Genomic DNA, 14,977 nt, shown 5'->3' with positions numbered 1-14,977 from the left:
CCGGTGAGAACAAAGCATGGTGATCCAATTGCATGGTAACAAAATAAAATTGACTTTATTTTATCAACTCGAGGGATCTCTAAAATCCGATGGTGTAGGTTTAAATCCTAAAAAGCGTGATTCTGTGTCACTATTCTTTATATTTCCAATTAATATAACGGAATCATAATTTTATTCACAGCATCATAATAGATTACTTTTATGTCTGAAATCTAACGGCAACAAGTATTTCACGTATCCAATTTGGGTTGTTTACCCACGTGGCCTAATAACACGTTCAATGATAATGGACAACTGGGCGGAGCGAGCCCAGCCGATTCTTCTAATTTGCACCCACGTGTCTTACGCGTCAAGACACACATCTTTCTTAGCTTTGCTTGCGCTGCCGGCTTTCCGGTGTTGGGACTTGGATCGATTCGATGCTTCCGCCAGCCGCCTTTATGGATTTCTTTCCCGCTTCCCACGCTCTTGCCCAAGCGCGTCGCCTCCACAAATTCACTTATACTCTTGTATCTTTCGTTAATAATTCATTTGCAACAAGTCATAATAAATTGAATTTTCACACTTAATTTACTACATCTGAACCATTTATATTCATGTAAATTAAATATAAGACATCTTTTAACAAACTGAAGGTAAACTGATGAAGTTAAAATAACTAATAACATGTATACGTTGATCGCCATATAAATATTTGCACAATAAATTATTGATTTGTTCATAACAAATTACAATGAACCACAATTTACTATTAAATGTTTTTCCAGTATACTGGTCCATAAGACAAACTAATATTTAACGACTAGTTTGATAATGTTATAATCCAAACAATGTGGAATACACCGCTACGTTGTAAAATTTTCAAAGTTGAAAATGCGCGTACTCTTCAAAAGTTTGAAATTAAATTCAAGGGGAGAAAATATGCTTCCGTTGAAGTTGACTTCAAACATAAAAGTAGCGCCACCCAGAGTCGTTACTAATCCTCGCTGTTTCCTCTCTTAATTTAAATCTCTGGAAAATCCCAACATTTCCACCTCGCCCCTCTCTCTCTCTCCCTCGCTCGCTCGCTTTGTATTCTTCTTCTCCAGAAGCTGCTGTGAGAGCAAACCAGAATCTAGGGTTTTTACATCGGCGATGGCTTCCAATCCCAAGGATCCGAAGCAAAGCGGAGGTTTCTTCGCCTCCATGGCTTCCACTTTGACCAATCTCGGTAGCTCCATGACCAAATCCGTCAACGGGTATAAGTCAAAATCCCTCTTTGATTTCATCTTTCGAGCTGATTTGATTCGTTTGGAGTTTTTGGGCACGGGGATTTGGATTTTTGTTGTTGTTGAATTATGCTTTCTTGGTGTCAATTTTTAGCTCTGTTAGTGTTAGCGGTTACTATGAGCTTCCAATCTGATCCAGTTAGTTACTAATTTGGGATTTCTATTGATTTGTTTTAGAGTTTTTGATCAAATTGGGTGTCTAGTTTGTTGGATTTGGGCTGTACTTGGTGCTTAATTACTTGTAGTTCTGCCTAGTTTTGAATCTCATGTCTGCCAAATCGAGGTTTTCTGTTATGTGGTTGCTCCGTGCGGTTCTGATTCAATAGATTAGTAATTTATACTCAGTTTACTAAATTCAAAATGCATGCTCAGAAACTAGTTTTCGATGTGTGTTGATAAACTAGTTTTTGTATGTATTGAAGATTCAGATTGTGACAATCCCTGGTGTTTCAATGTGCAGCATAATGGGTTATGAGGGGCTGGAGGTTATCAATCCAGACGGAAGCCATGAAGATCTTGAAGACGAAGCAAGGAAAGGAAGATGGAAGCAGGAGGTACACTATTTGTTATGGAAATACCAGTTTCTCTATATGATAGTAGACATAAGGTTAATGTCTTGGGTTTGTTCTAATATAGGTGTTAGGGGTGCAATGAATATGTTACATTTGCATTTTGAGCACGATGGTCTGCCCTCATAGCTCGTCTTGCATGACCTTTGAAGCAGCGTTATTACAGAGGGCCATACTGTGTACAAAAATAATCACATAGGTGATTTAGTACACCTCTAAAATCATGCATCATGACATTTCTAGTTTTCCTTTGGAGAAGGTGGAGTATCTTCTTTATTAGGTGACTCAGAGGAAAGTTCTCAGAAGAAATGAAATACTCAAAACTAATGATAGATCACATATGCATCAAGCAGAAATATAATTATTTTAGGGAAGTGTTATTGGCACTCCAAAAATCTCATTCTACACTCCTCACAAGTGTGTTTTTCTTTCCTAAGTATAGAATGAGATTTTTGGAGTGCTAATAACAATTCCCTTATTTTAATACTAAAGGAATTTTAGTATTGTTTATCTCATGACGAGGACAGAGCATGATCACAGATATTAGTTAGCCTATCACCATTAGATTGTGTTTGTTTTGGCTAGATAGAATTAAAGGACACAACCTTCGCTAAACCTGGAAAGTATTTCAAAAAATTTGTCAATGTATCTACCAGCAGGCTGCCCTCATCTGGGCTTATCACCATTTTTTTACTTAGCCTGTTTCATATTAATTTTTTTCCTTCATCATCAAAACCATTTTGCTGTATTCTCTCTTTGGAAATCACCTTTTATGGCCTTGAAAAGTTTCCAGCTTAGTCTTTCCAAGTTTAGTAATTCAATCAGAGCAACAATAAAGCACATAAGATGTCAGTTTCTTGTATGGCAGCTTCTATGTGTCCCATAGATTACTTGTATAGTAAGATCGTACGGGTGGTGAAAAAACCTATAAAATAATTCTTTCAAATGCTTTCATGCATACTCATTATAGAAGCTCTTCCCATTTTTTCTTTTTTTCAGGATCGGGATAGTTACTGGAAGATAATGCAGAAATATATTGGCTCTGACGTCACCTCACTGGTGACCCTTCCAGTACTTATTTTTGAGCCGATGACTATGCTACAGAAAATGGCAGAGGTTTGTGTTATCTGTAATTAAATGGTACTAGAAAATCTTGGTTCAATCCAATACTGTTCTGCCCAGAAAATCTCACAGTTTTCCAATCATGTCACAGCTTATGGAATACTCCCATCTGTTAGATCTTGCAGATGAATGTGAGGATCCATACATGAGATCGGTATATGTTGGTATGTATTCTCTCTCTCCGTGTGTGTGTGTGTAGACATAGATGTTTTCCACTCTCCTCTCTCTCCTCTGCTGTTTGGGCATGCACTGTTTGGTGACTAAGTTACGATTGCTGTTTGCAGCATCATTTTTCATATCTGTCTACTTTGCCTATCAACGAACCTGGAAGCCATTCAATCCAATACTTGGTGAGACTTATGAAATGGTTAATCATGGGGGCGTTACATTTTTATCAGAACAGGTGTGTTCTAAGCACCAAAACTATCAATTCTATGTTTACTTGAGATTTACGATGCTTAGGCATGGAAATAAAAGAGTGTATTTTGTAAATGAATCTCATATTGTTTGGTTTGTACTTGAAGGCTTACTGTGATCATATAATTGTTGCTGCAATTTGTATTTTATTAAACTTATATTCTTCGTTTATTCCTTCCAGGTCAGTCATCACCCTCCTATGAGTGCTGCTCATGCTGAGAATGAGCACTTTATTTATGACATAACTTCAAAGGTGAAAACCAAGTTTTTGGGGAACTCAGTTGATATCTATCCAGTCGGAAGGTAACCCTATATGATCTTTCTCTGTGGAGCTGAAATTGCATAGTGAGCATATATTTAGTAATAACTTATGCAACCTTTAAATGTTTTTCAATGCAGGACGCATTTGACCCTCAAAAGAGATGGTGTAGAATTTGAATTGGCACCCCCTCCAACAAAAGTTAACAACTTAATTTTTGGACGAACATGGATCGATTCACCAGGAGATATGGTTCTGACCAATTTGACCACGGGGGACAAAGTTGTGCTGTATTTTCAACCATGCGGTTGGTTTGGGTATGACATCTTTCTATTGTAGTGCTCATCACTTGTAACATTGTTTGCATCATATGAAAGCTTATTTGGTAACATCTTGCGAGAGGGTATTTTGGCCGTACAGTCAAAGTTCCAGGTCAAAGGATAACCTTATAGCCTTCTATTAAAAAGACGTTATTCTAAAATTGCGAGTCTACCTTGATATTGTCATGTTAGTTACCTACTCCAAATGCGAACAGTTATATATAACTATTTTCTTTAAACACCATGTATAACTTCGTTCTTCCCTTGGTCGTGATTGTGTTATTCAAATTCATGCACCATACGATTACTTATAGAGCATGACTGGTAAGTCAAACTATTCACATGATGCGATGATCAGAAACAAAAATCTGCTAACGCCACGATTTTAGACAAAACTGAGTGGCAGGGGAAAATTCCAAGGATTGAGGACCAAACTGATCTGAAAAAGACACGTAACTAAGCCCAGTCTTTTGGGATGAAGACTTGGTTTGGGTTCAAGGATTTTAATTATTAGTTATCAACTAGTGCATGCTCTATGTTGGTTTCACACTTCTATCTGAAGGAAATTTTTGGTTTCAGATCTGGTCGCTATGAAGTAGATGGATATGTTTATAGTTCTGCCGAGGAACCTAAAATATTGATGACTGGAAAATGGAACGAGTCAATGAGTTATCAACCCTGCGACGCAGAAGGGGAACCACTTCCTGGCACTGAACTGAAAGAGGTTTAGTTTCTTACCAGCTACACATTGCAGCTTGTTGAATCTTATTTAGGAAAACCTAGAGTGAGCTTCTGTACTGTGCTTGTAAAGTGGAATTGCATGCACCGACTCCTAAAGGAATTGAAAGCTATATTTATCCTTTATATATCTGGTGTCCAGTTGATGTATGAAGTTGTAGAAACGAATAAATCTTTACAGTTCATAGGTGCTCCTAATGGTTTTGATTGCCATTTTAGAGAAGATTCGTTAGCTATTTATAAAATTTTGGTTCGTTTCCGATAGGACAAAAGAAACGCTAGGAAATTATTCTATTTTTTCAGTACAGGAAGCTGTGCCAGTAAGCTCATAGGAAATTATTGTATTTTTCTATTACAGGTTTGGAGAGTTGCTGATGTTCCACAGAATGACAGTTTCCAGTACACACATTTTGCACACAAAATAAACAGCTTTGAAAGTGCCCCTAAGAAGTTGTTGGCATCAGATTCTCGCTTGCGTCCTGATAGATACGCACTGGAGCAGGGTGACCTATCCAAAGCCGGTTTTGAGAAGAGCAGGTCTCGATCTATCTTTAATTCTCTCTCTCTCTCTCTCTCTCTCTCTCTCTCTCTCTCTCACACACACACACACTCACACACACACTTACAAAATACAGTACTGAAGGGATTACGGATATCCACAGCAAGCTTGATGCTTGTTTTGACTGTACAATTTTACATCGATTTAGTAACACAAACCCGAATGAGGAAACTGACATCTTAAATACATCTACCTGCTCTTTGACCAGTCTGGAGGAGAGGCAGAGAGCTGAGAAGAAAAATCGACTGGAAAAAGGACAGGAGTTTACTCCAAGGTGGTTTGACAAAACAGATGAAGTCTTCAAGACAACATGGGATGACATGGACGTGTACCGTTACAATGGGAAGTACACCGAACACCGGGCTGCAATAGACAACTCAGACAGCGTCGAAGCGTTTGACATCAAATCAATAGAGTTCAACCCCTGGCAATACGAGGATTTGGCTGCTGCTTAAGGTGTATCGTGTGATTGTTTTTGCCTGTATAATATTTTTTTTTTCTTCTTATTTGTTGTTCTTACCTCTGCTCGCTCCCCTTCGGAGTTAGTATCGTGACGATGGAACCATAAGACTCACAGGCTTTTCCGACTATGATATTGCTGTGTTGTGGTGTATCTCTCGCGATTGTTTATTTATGAATAGAAGTTAACAAATTGAAGCCTGACTTCTTGTCTGCCTGAATTTCTTGAAATCGAGTAGCATTGTCTGGTGGGAGCATTTTAGCTCACCACCTTAACCGTGGGTACGTGTGTATGACTATATGAAGATCCTTGGCTGCCGCATGGGAGGTGTTTTGCCTTTTCGCAAGTCAGTTTCCTGACGATAGTTATAAGACGGGAGAGAAAGGATTCTTGCCGGATCCTCTTTGGGAGGATTCCGGCGTCTTTCAATCACATCCATTTGTCGTGCATCGTGCAGTTAGTTTTTATTAAATACTATTTATATTCAATTTTAAATAAAAAAATTTACAATAATTTCTGACCACGTGATGTACGATGAACATGATCCAACGAGGATCCTCCTGCTAAGACGAGAAATGATTTCTGTACACATTTTTTCTTCTTGTACACATGGATGGATAGGCTTTTCCGGCTATGACACGTGTAAGAGAGCGAGCTGCTTCCAAAGTTCATGGCGATGGAGCCGCTTGCTCAGAGAAAGATTAGGGTTTTGTCTTTTTGAGATGTCTGATGTTTATCTTTCAGTTTCTTTCTCCTTCGTTCTCTCTCAAACGACCTTTTCAGACTTTTGCTTTCATCACTTGGTCCTCCCTTATCCACTCTCTCTCTGTCTCTGTCTCTCTCTCTCTCACCACAAAAAATTAGGCCTCCCTTTATCCCCTTAACTTATCGTTCTTTGCCTAAATTTGTGAGCTTGGACCTTCTATTGCAAAATATAATGTGGATTCGGGGTTTAATTAGGCTCGTCTGGAAGTGTTTTTAAATGTTTAAAACATTTTTGATGAAAATATTTTTAAACTCAATCCTAGGGATGACAACGGTTCGGTTTGGAGACGGAAATACTATATCTATCCCTATAACTGCAAAAATTAACCATAACCATAACCATAAATTAACCATCAGGTATTATCCATAACCATACTCACCGGGTAACGAATTCTCCATTGGTTAACGATTATATCCATCTTCATCAATACAAAAAATATATTCGTCCAATTGACGCATGATAATTTAGGAAATATATTAATTTCATCACTATATAATTGATGATAAAATGATTTAGTGAATAGATCTTGTAAAGCATAAAAATTAAAGCTAAACATTGATAATGTTGGCTAATCTTTGATATCTCATATAAGTACCATTGAATTATCATATATTTTGATTCATATATAAAATTTCGAACTTTCCCACAAAATGAAACTCACACAATGCAATTTTTATATTTTCAAGGTAATGGATTTGGTGAATAATGAATATATATATATACACACACACACACACTATTTAATACTTTAATATTATATAATTATATTATATGGTTTGGATTCGGAGATGGATATGAATTGGAGACCTCTATAACCATATCCAAAACCATAACCGAATAATATTCACGGTTTTTCTGCATACCCAAAATATACCCAAATTTTCATATTTAAATCCAATCCATTTGGACGGTTAACTGCGGTTATCGGATCTAACGGTTAGAATTGCCATCCTTACTCAATCCACAACCTAAACGTGAAATCAGAAACAAAAGCACAATTTAATTAATAAAAAAAAACGAAGATACGCTTCTTGAATATAATCAGAACAATACTAACATTGACAATAAGAGTTTAGCTCATGACTCAGTGCATCATGTACTTGTTGAACTAATAAACTTGTTTTCAATAAAACTTTTATTAAGCAAGTTATAAACTTTTTTTTTTTTTATAATTTTAAAAAACGACTAATTTGACTTTCTAAATTGAATTATTACCCATTTTCTTCCTTTTTTTTTGGTAAATGCAGTTTCATCCATTTTCTTCCTTTTTTTTTTTTTACGATTGATTTTTCAGTGTGACTGATAGTAGTACACTAAGTGTTACGATATAAATAATAGGATATATATGTTAAAAAGTTAATAATTTAAAAAATAAAATTTCTCACTACTTATATAAAAATACGTAATGTACTATATGTGTTTCTTTTATACACATGATTGGTTGGTCAGACTAAAAACGTGGAAGTCGGAGGAAGAACCTGAGCAAGTGCAGCAAACGTCGCCCCCCACGCACGTACAGTAAAAGTATCCGTACAGGTACAGTAAATTTTAAATTATTTGCAAGTACAAATTTACCGCAAAGAGAGATGATTTTATGTGAACGAGATAAGATTTTAAACCAGGAACCCGGAGACAGTTACACGTGTCGAAGACGCAAGTGATGTGGCTCAAACGTAGGAACTGGTCCAAAGAGGTTTTGCTTTACGTAGCCGGTAAAAAACCCCACCAGTTACCGGTTGGCTCCGAATTATGGGGACGAGGTTCAAAACCTTATTGGGGGTTTAAGAAACAAGAGAAAAGAGTTGGGAGGTTTTTGTGGGGGGTTTTTGGTGATCCGACACAGACAGACCCATTTTCGTAGGTGAGAACATTTGTGTTTTTAGACACCGATTTTTGTGTCTTTTTATGAAGAAACAAGTATAATTCTCTTTTTTGGTGCAGAGATTTTTGATTTGGATGGGTGCTTTTCTTCATGAAAATGAAAACCCAGATCAGATTTTTGAATTTATTTATGTAAAGTTGATTTTTTTTTTGTTTAATTTTGTTTGCTCTGATGTGTTTTTGTGTGTTTGTACATTTGAATTTCTTGGAATTTTTGTCTGCCTAAATCTGATCCCCCTGTCCTTTTCCTGTTAAAATATATGAATTCTAGAAAGTGTGTGTGTCTTTCTCTCTCTCAAATATAAATATGATTTTCGAGATTAAGCGTAGCCAAGTTGGATAGATAAGGAGAATTCGGATTAGATAAGAATATTGCTCAAATAAAAATATATAAGTATAATTTTGTGATCTGCCATTTTACATTCTGTCAAGAGTTTAATATTTTGGTTTCATGCTGTGTTATTAAAATATTACATCAATATATATATATATATATATTTTTTTTTTTTTTAAATTGTTGGTTGAATAAAGAAAGGTGTGATCATTTTTGTTGGTTTTGCAGAAACTGAGGGTTCCATTTCCATATCAGGCTCAAGTTATTATATATTGTAATCTGCAATGGGTTGAATTGGAGGTTTTCCAACTACCCCTTTTACCTGTAAGCCTTCTTTTACCCTTTCAAGTTTCAACTGTCACCCTTCTTGTCTGCATTGATGCATTTTGCATTAATTTTTCCTTTATTTTATTTTATTTTTATACAAATGATATGAATTTGGGTCCTAATTCCTACACTTACTTATTTTTCTCCTTATTCTGAAGATCTGGAAGTAATAAATAAAATGTTTGGTCAAGAATTAAAACTGCATTGAATCCTTAAAATGCTAAAAAAAATAAATAATTAACTTCCCAGAGTAAACGAGAGGGAAGCAGGAATACTTCATTTGCTTGCACAGAATTTTTGGAATTTATTTTGACTATGATCTGTTGTTGTTCCGTGCTTTACTTGGTTGAATTGGTCCCGAAATTAGTCTTCTGTTTGTTTCAGAGCTCAATTTGGCTTTAAAATGTCGGGTTTCGCAGCAATTGGGACAACCACTTAGGAGCATATAAGAACTTATCTACATTATATCAGTGTTGTTAAAAAATAGTATGACTTGTTTGATATGTTTCTGTCTTGGTGTTGTTAATCAATTTCCTCTCAAACTTGGTGCGTATCTATTTCGATTATTTGGCACAAGTTCTGTTCTTGTTTCATCAGGATAATCCTGCAATCCACTGCCCAGCTTCACACCATACGTTTATGATGTGTCCTATCTATGGAACATGACAGAAACGTTAACCTATATTCCGAACGTTAATTGCTGATGAACTTCTGTGGTCTTTTTTTTTTCCTTCACATGCATTTGATGCAGGACTTTCCTGGCTGCTAATTTGCTAATTCTTTTGTCTCCAGTTTCTGTGTGTATCATCATTGAATGCAGATGTGAATATCAGGTCATTACTCTTATCATATGTTTTTTATCTTATTGCAGTGGCAGATGTTACTTTTAGCGGATGACTCTTTGTACTTGCGATGAATGACTGAGATATGGTATTGCAGCGGAGGTTGGAATATGGATTCAATGGCTACCGGGTGCCTGAGGTTCCTCGAGCTTCTAGATCAGCTAGGGTAAATAAAGGCTCCCATGACCCATCTTATAGTCGTCTATTGACAATTTTTTTCATGTGTATGAGGAGTCCTGATTGCATTTGTCATTATTATGTTTATTTTAGGGGAGGGGACCTATCAGGAGTAAATTTGAGGCCAGTCAGATTCATGCGTTTGAGAGTTTGGCTAGTGTAGCTGGTAAACTATTGCAGGAGAGCAAAGACCCTCTGCCAACTAATGATTCTTGTGGAAAGGATCCGCATTTCAAATTTGACGTTATTACTAAAAGCGAACAACAGGATAAAGGAAACTTGTTGAAGGAAGAACCTTGTGAGTTGGGAAGCTGTGATGAGGAAACCTTTTTATACGTGCACGGGTTGCAAGAGCGCCGAGAAAGCTATACATTGAATGGGGTTTCACATTCTCAGGAAAATTTTAGTTATGAGATCAACACGGTGTCAAAAAGTTTAGATTCAGAGGGGATCAATATTGGTAGGGGATTGGGTGCAGTTGATAGCAGAATTTTTAGTGGAAGCTATTTTAACAAAGTAGTCAATGACTCTCCCTTATCCGGAGAGACCATTGTAGATCTACTTAAGAGGAAGCGAGCGACTGAACCATCACAGGATACCAGTATAAAGGAAGAAAGAATCGAGTTTCTAGGCAGTTCAGAGGATGTAATGGAAGTAGAAGAAAGGCCTCATGAGCTGGTCAGTTCTGGACATGATGTGAAGACTCTGTTTTCAAGGGAGTGCAAAAATCGAGGACCTTTTCTCCGCCACCGTTCTAATATTAGAGAAGTTAATAGAGATGATGATGAAAACACCATGACAAAGGAATATGAACACCCACCAGACAACGGTGATAGGACAATAATGAATCTGGCTGCATCCGGGCATGGTAATCGGCTTTACAATGCACTGTTGTTTTTAATGTAAAGTAGGTTTTGGGTTCTGTGGTAGCAATTCATGATCATATCAGTGTTCTTGTCTTACAATGGAAACTCTTTTTCTTGTGTACTTTTATTGTAATCACCACACCTTTCTGGATTTTATGTTATTTATGATAAGTAATAGCTCTGATACCTAATTGATGGTTTCAGATGGGAAAATAAGGCAAGTTAACCGCAGTTGGAGAACTTGCTACGCACATCAAAGGTCACAAAAGATTTATCCTTTCAAAAAGAGAAAGCTCTTTAATTGGAGTCCACTCAATACATCTGATAGAGGGTGTAACTGTGAAGACATATTCAACTCCCCCGACAAGATAGTAAATGGCGACAACTGCAGCGCAGGTTCAATGATTTGTCTGCTTTCCATTTTCAACATATGTGTAGATAGTGATATACTCTGCGTTTACGTTTAGGGTTTGGATTTTAGGGATGTATTCAAGTTTGGCTGAAAAGTCCTAGTTCTTGAATGCAGCAGTTGGATCATCCTCAACGACGGGTCAGCAAGTGCCTCCCAAGTCTAACAATTGTAATGTTATGAATGTCTGCAGTAAAGCTTTACAACATAATTGTCGTTTTATGTTATGATTGTCTTACACACTTATTTCTTTTGTTAATCAGTGAAGCTTAGTATTAAATCCTTCAAGGTCCCTGAGCTCTTTATTGAAGTTCCTACAACCGCAACTGTTGGTTCATTGAAGGTTTGTGTTATTGCCTTTTCTGATATGTTCATACGTAAACTTTGCGTGCATATTGTTTCTTTAGGCCTAGTTCTATCTTTTGAGGGGATGGCGGTGGTTAAAACTAAAAATACTCTCTGGTTTTTTGAATTTCATATGAAAGATCAGGTCAAATCAAATGTGTTACACCCGAGCGATTGAAGATTACTTCAATTTATGTCATACGATTTTTTGACATTATTCTGGTTTTCCTTGAGCTGGATAAATTAAGCATGGTTGTCATATATTGATTTGGATGATTGTAATTTCTTACACCGAGCAAGGTTGGTTGGGTGGAGTGTATAGTTTCAGCCCTGGGTTTATATTTTTTGGGAGCACTAGTGGCTGAAGTAAGGAGGCATTTCGCTTTTTTGGTTGTTCATTGCTGGAACTTAACTACTAGGTTATGATTAAGAATATGCTGAAGGTATGTAAATTCTTTCCTTTTCCGTGTATTTGATGTGGCATCTTAAGTGAGTAGAGGAACAAAAATAGATCCATAATTCGTTCTATCATTTTGTCTAGATTTTTTTGGTGATATCTAGTTAGGTAATTTTTCTGCAGAGGACAGTAATGGAGGCAGTAACGTCAATACTCGGAGATGGATTACATGTTGGCATCCTGGTCCAGGGAAAAAAGGTCAGAGATGACAACAAGACTCTACTTCAGACAGGGATTTCTCAGGATGACAAGCGACATAATTTGGGTTTTATATTGGAGCCCAAACGGGCAAAGCTTACGTACCCTCCATTCAGTGAAGATCCATCTTTGGTATCTGGCAGGTCTCAGGAGTTAACCAGGTGACCATATAAAAATGTGTTAAAACTTATGATTTAAATCATCATATTCGTGCCCCACTCTGGGTAGTTCATACTCGGAATTACTTCTTGGTTTTCAAATCTTAGATTTAATATCGTTGCTTATGTTTATGCCAGTATGTTTTATTGACAGGCATTCGACATCTTTGGTGTCAGAACCGGGGACTTCAGATGTCTCGATGAATCCTCCAATACTCAGTTTGGGTGGTCTCAATGGTAGAGACTTCAAAGTTCCTTCTCTTGCTGGTACTTCGATTGGCAAAACTCCGCCAACATGCCAAGCTCTTGTTGCAGTTCCACCAGTTAGCATGAAGGCATTGGCTGTGGTTCCTTTCCATCGGAAATCTGGGCATCAAGAGTATGTACAGCGCCGAATCAGGAGACCTTTCTCTGTTCCAGAAGTAGAAGCATTGGTTCAGGCTGTTGAGAAACTTGGAACGGGAAGGTTGGTTTGAACTTTTATTATAATTATTTCTTTTGTTATGGCTGAGGAAAATTAGTGGCACGATGCAGATTGTGACAATTTTCTTCGGTTGCAGGTGGCGTGATGTTAAGTTGCGTGCTTTTGAAAGTGAAAAACATCGAACTTACGTGGATTTGAAGGTTTGTGTTTTATCTGATAATTGTTTAGTAGAAGCAAAAAACGGAATGGTTTACAACATTGTTGCCATTTAACAAAATGTGGAAAATGGGAATGGGGCAGGACAAGTGGAAAACACTGGTGCACACAGCAAGGATCTCCCCGCAGCAAAGGAGAGGAGAGCCGGTTCCACAGGAGCTTTTGGACCGGGTCCTTGCCACCCATGCCTACTGGTCTCATCGGCACGCCAAGCAGCAGGTGAAAGTGGCGGTCTGAGCCCGGGGCTTTGTAAAAGAGAACTGGAAGGAGAAGGGTATGTTGTCTATATGTAAAGATTACAGACAGAAAACTTGACATGTAAATGTGACTTGATGTAAAATGCTGCCTTTAACTTGACCCACAAGACACCAAATCTTTTATTTCCCAGTTAAGTAGTGTCTTGTGATTCAATGCACAATTAAATTTTCAAAATTTTGAGGGTTGTTTCTAGCAACATTTGACTTGTCAGGTATACCTTAATCTTGTTGTGTACCTAATACTTTGTTTTCTATCCTCTCTCCCTAAAAGTCAATTTCGTCAAGCCATTTGAAATAATAGTTTTTGAGTTATTCTTACACTTGAATATTCGAGAGATACTCTTTGTAATCAATTTGTCACGCGGCAAGTTTTTATTGGATAGGTAGTTCGGTTTTTTCAACACGTAGTAAATATTGATTGGTTAAGTGACGTCACGAAAAGTCTGAGACTATAAATAGATTGTAAGATTGAAATTACGTGTTCATAACATTAAATAAAACAAATGAAACAGCTGATAAGACAGAAGCGTAATCAACAACAGGATCACAAACACACATTATTAAATACATAACTAAGATCTATAAACAAGAATCCTCAGGGTGTTGTACTATGCACATGGTTCACCATTGGTGAGAGAAAGGAGCATGTGAAGGAATTTCAATTGGTGGATTTCTCATCTGTGTTTTGGGAATTCCATGTGCTTAACTTGGGGTGTGCTATCCACACACCCCATTTTACTTCTCACACACCCCTTGATTTTTGTCTGTTGATCTTCTTCAATTCATCCAATCCGACGGCAGAAAATTAAAAAAGTGTGTGAGAAGTAAAATGGGGTGTGTGGATATTACACCCCGCTTAACTTGAGTTGATCACTTAATTAAGCACTAATTAAAACTAGAATTATTATTTAAATTGAGTAGGTAGAGAGTTATGTGAAGTCAGCTCTTACTACAAGCAAAGTTACATTAATGATGATCCATAATTAATAATTAGAGGATTCGTTTATAAGAAAGTCTTGTGTATTTGGTATGGAAGTTGTGTATAATGCATTGAACTTATAAATTTGATAAAGTATTAGAGTTAATCTTTTGCATCTGAAAATCACGGTTAAATTGTTTGTTTGTGATGAGAAATTTTGTATAACGGTCATTCTGTTACATGGATGTTATTGGTAGTTTGATATGTGTCTACTTCACTTAGTTTTACGGTTTGGTCGTATTTGTTTTCACTTGCACTTAAGAAATTTTAGTTAACAGGAGACATCCCGATATCATAACACGAACCGAAAAGCAAACTCTAACAGAGCTTCTTTCAAACAACATAATTGTCCTATTTTTTCTTCTTATCTTCTAATTTATTTATCTTATGTATTCATCTTTTATTAATTTTTTTATTCATAATATTTCTATTTTTGGTTTTTTTTTTTTTTGAATCTTATAAATGAAATGACGAATTCGATTTTAATTTATTCCCATCATCTCTTAGTGTAAATATATTAACGTCTAAAAAATGTGATAATGATTAGACACAAATCTAAAAATTTAAACTTATCAAATAATAACAGATACAGGGTGAACAAAAATATTCTAAGTTGAAAACTGGCACCA

At 36.7% G+C, this 14,977-nt stretch overlaps 2 protein-coding genes across 6 annotated transcripts; both read left to right on the top strand.

Annotated features, from left to right (window-relative positions):
* Positions 1 to 847: 847 nt before the first annotated feature.
* On the top strand, positions 848 to 5,915 carry LOC137744695 (oxysterol-binding protein-related protein 3A). The gene is made up of 10 exons (XM_068484463.2): positions 848 to 1,238; positions 1,729 to 1,822; positions 2,837 to 2,953; positions 3,051 to 3,123; positions 3,244 to 3,362; positions 3,558 to 3,679; positions 3,776 to 3,952; positions 4,535 to 4,679; positions 5,052 to 5,230; positions 5,461 to 5,915. Exons 1-10 carry the CDS (start codon positions 1,135 to 1,137, stop codon positions 5,705 to 5,707), a joined length of 1,377 nt encoding a protein of 458 aa, XP_068340564.1. The 5' UTR covers positions 848 to 1,134; the 3' UTR covers positions 5,708 to 5,915.
* A 2,270-nt stretch (positions 5,916 to 8,185) lies between these two features.
* On the top strand, positions 8,186 to 13,566 carry LOC137745051 (telomere repeat-binding protein 5). Of its 5 annotated transcripts, none has more exons than XM_068484912.2 (11): positions 8,186 to 8,339; positions 8,922 to 9,017; positions 9,892 to 10,028; positions 10,133 to 10,907; positions 11,110 to 11,301; positions 11,435 to 11,485; positions 11,578 to 11,657; positions 12,240 to 12,475; positions 12,627 to 12,938; positions 13,033 to 13,096; positions 13,197 to 13,566. In XM_068484912.2, the coding sequence occupies exons 3-11, from the start codon at positions 9,948 to 9,950 to the stop codon at positions 13,347 to 13,349; spliced, it is 1,944 nt and encodes a 647-aa protein (XP_068341013.2). In that variant the 5' UTR covers positions 8,186 to 8,339; positions 8,922 to 9,017; positions 9,892 to 9,947; the 3' UTR covers positions 13,350 to 13,566. The 5 variants fall into 5 exon arrangements, with proteins under 5 accessions (XP_068341013.2, XP_068341010.2, XP_068341012.2 ...); XM_068484909.2 differs by having other exon boundaries at positions 11,432 to 11,485; XM_088681818.1 differs by lacking the exon at positions 8,186 to 8,339 and adding an exon at positions 8,696 to 8,753.
* The last annotated feature ends 1,411 nt before the right edge of the window (positions 13,567 to 14,977 follow it).

This window comes from Pyrus communis, chromosome 12, assembly GCF_041283825.1.
Source record: "Pyrus communis isolate YQ-2024b chromosome 12, ASM4128382v1, whole genome shotgun sequence".
NCBI lineage: Eukaryota > Viridiplantae > Streptophyta > Magnoliopsida > Rosales > Rosaceae > Pyrus > Pyrus communis.
This window is presented reverse-complemented; position numbering and strand designations above follow the sequence as displayed.

Coding starts and splice junctions, on each gene's coding strand:
- LOC137744695 (XM_068484463.2), top strand. CDS start 1,135: ATGGCTTCCAATCCCAAGGATCCGAAGCAAAGCGGAGGTTTCTTCGCC. Junction 3,680..3,775: donor GATATCTATCCAGTCGGAAG/GTAACCCTATAT, acceptor TTTTCAATGCAG/GACGCATTTGACCCTCAAAA. Junction 5,231..5,460: donor GCCGGTTTTGAGAAGAGCAG/GTCTCGATCTAT, acceptor CTCTTTGACCAG/TCTGGAGGAGAGGCAGAGAG.
- LOC137745051 (XM_068484909.2), top strand. CDS start 9,948: ATGGTATTGCAGCGGAGGTTGGAATATGGATTCAATGGCTACCGGGTG. Junction 10,029..10,132: donor GAGCTTCTAGATCAGCTAGG/GTAAATAAAGGC, acceptor TGTTTATTTTAG/GGGAGGGGACCTATCAGGAG. Junction 12,476..12,626: donor AGGTCTCAGGAGTTAACCAG/GTGACCATATAA, acceptor TTTTATTGACAG/GCATTCGACATCTTTGGTGT.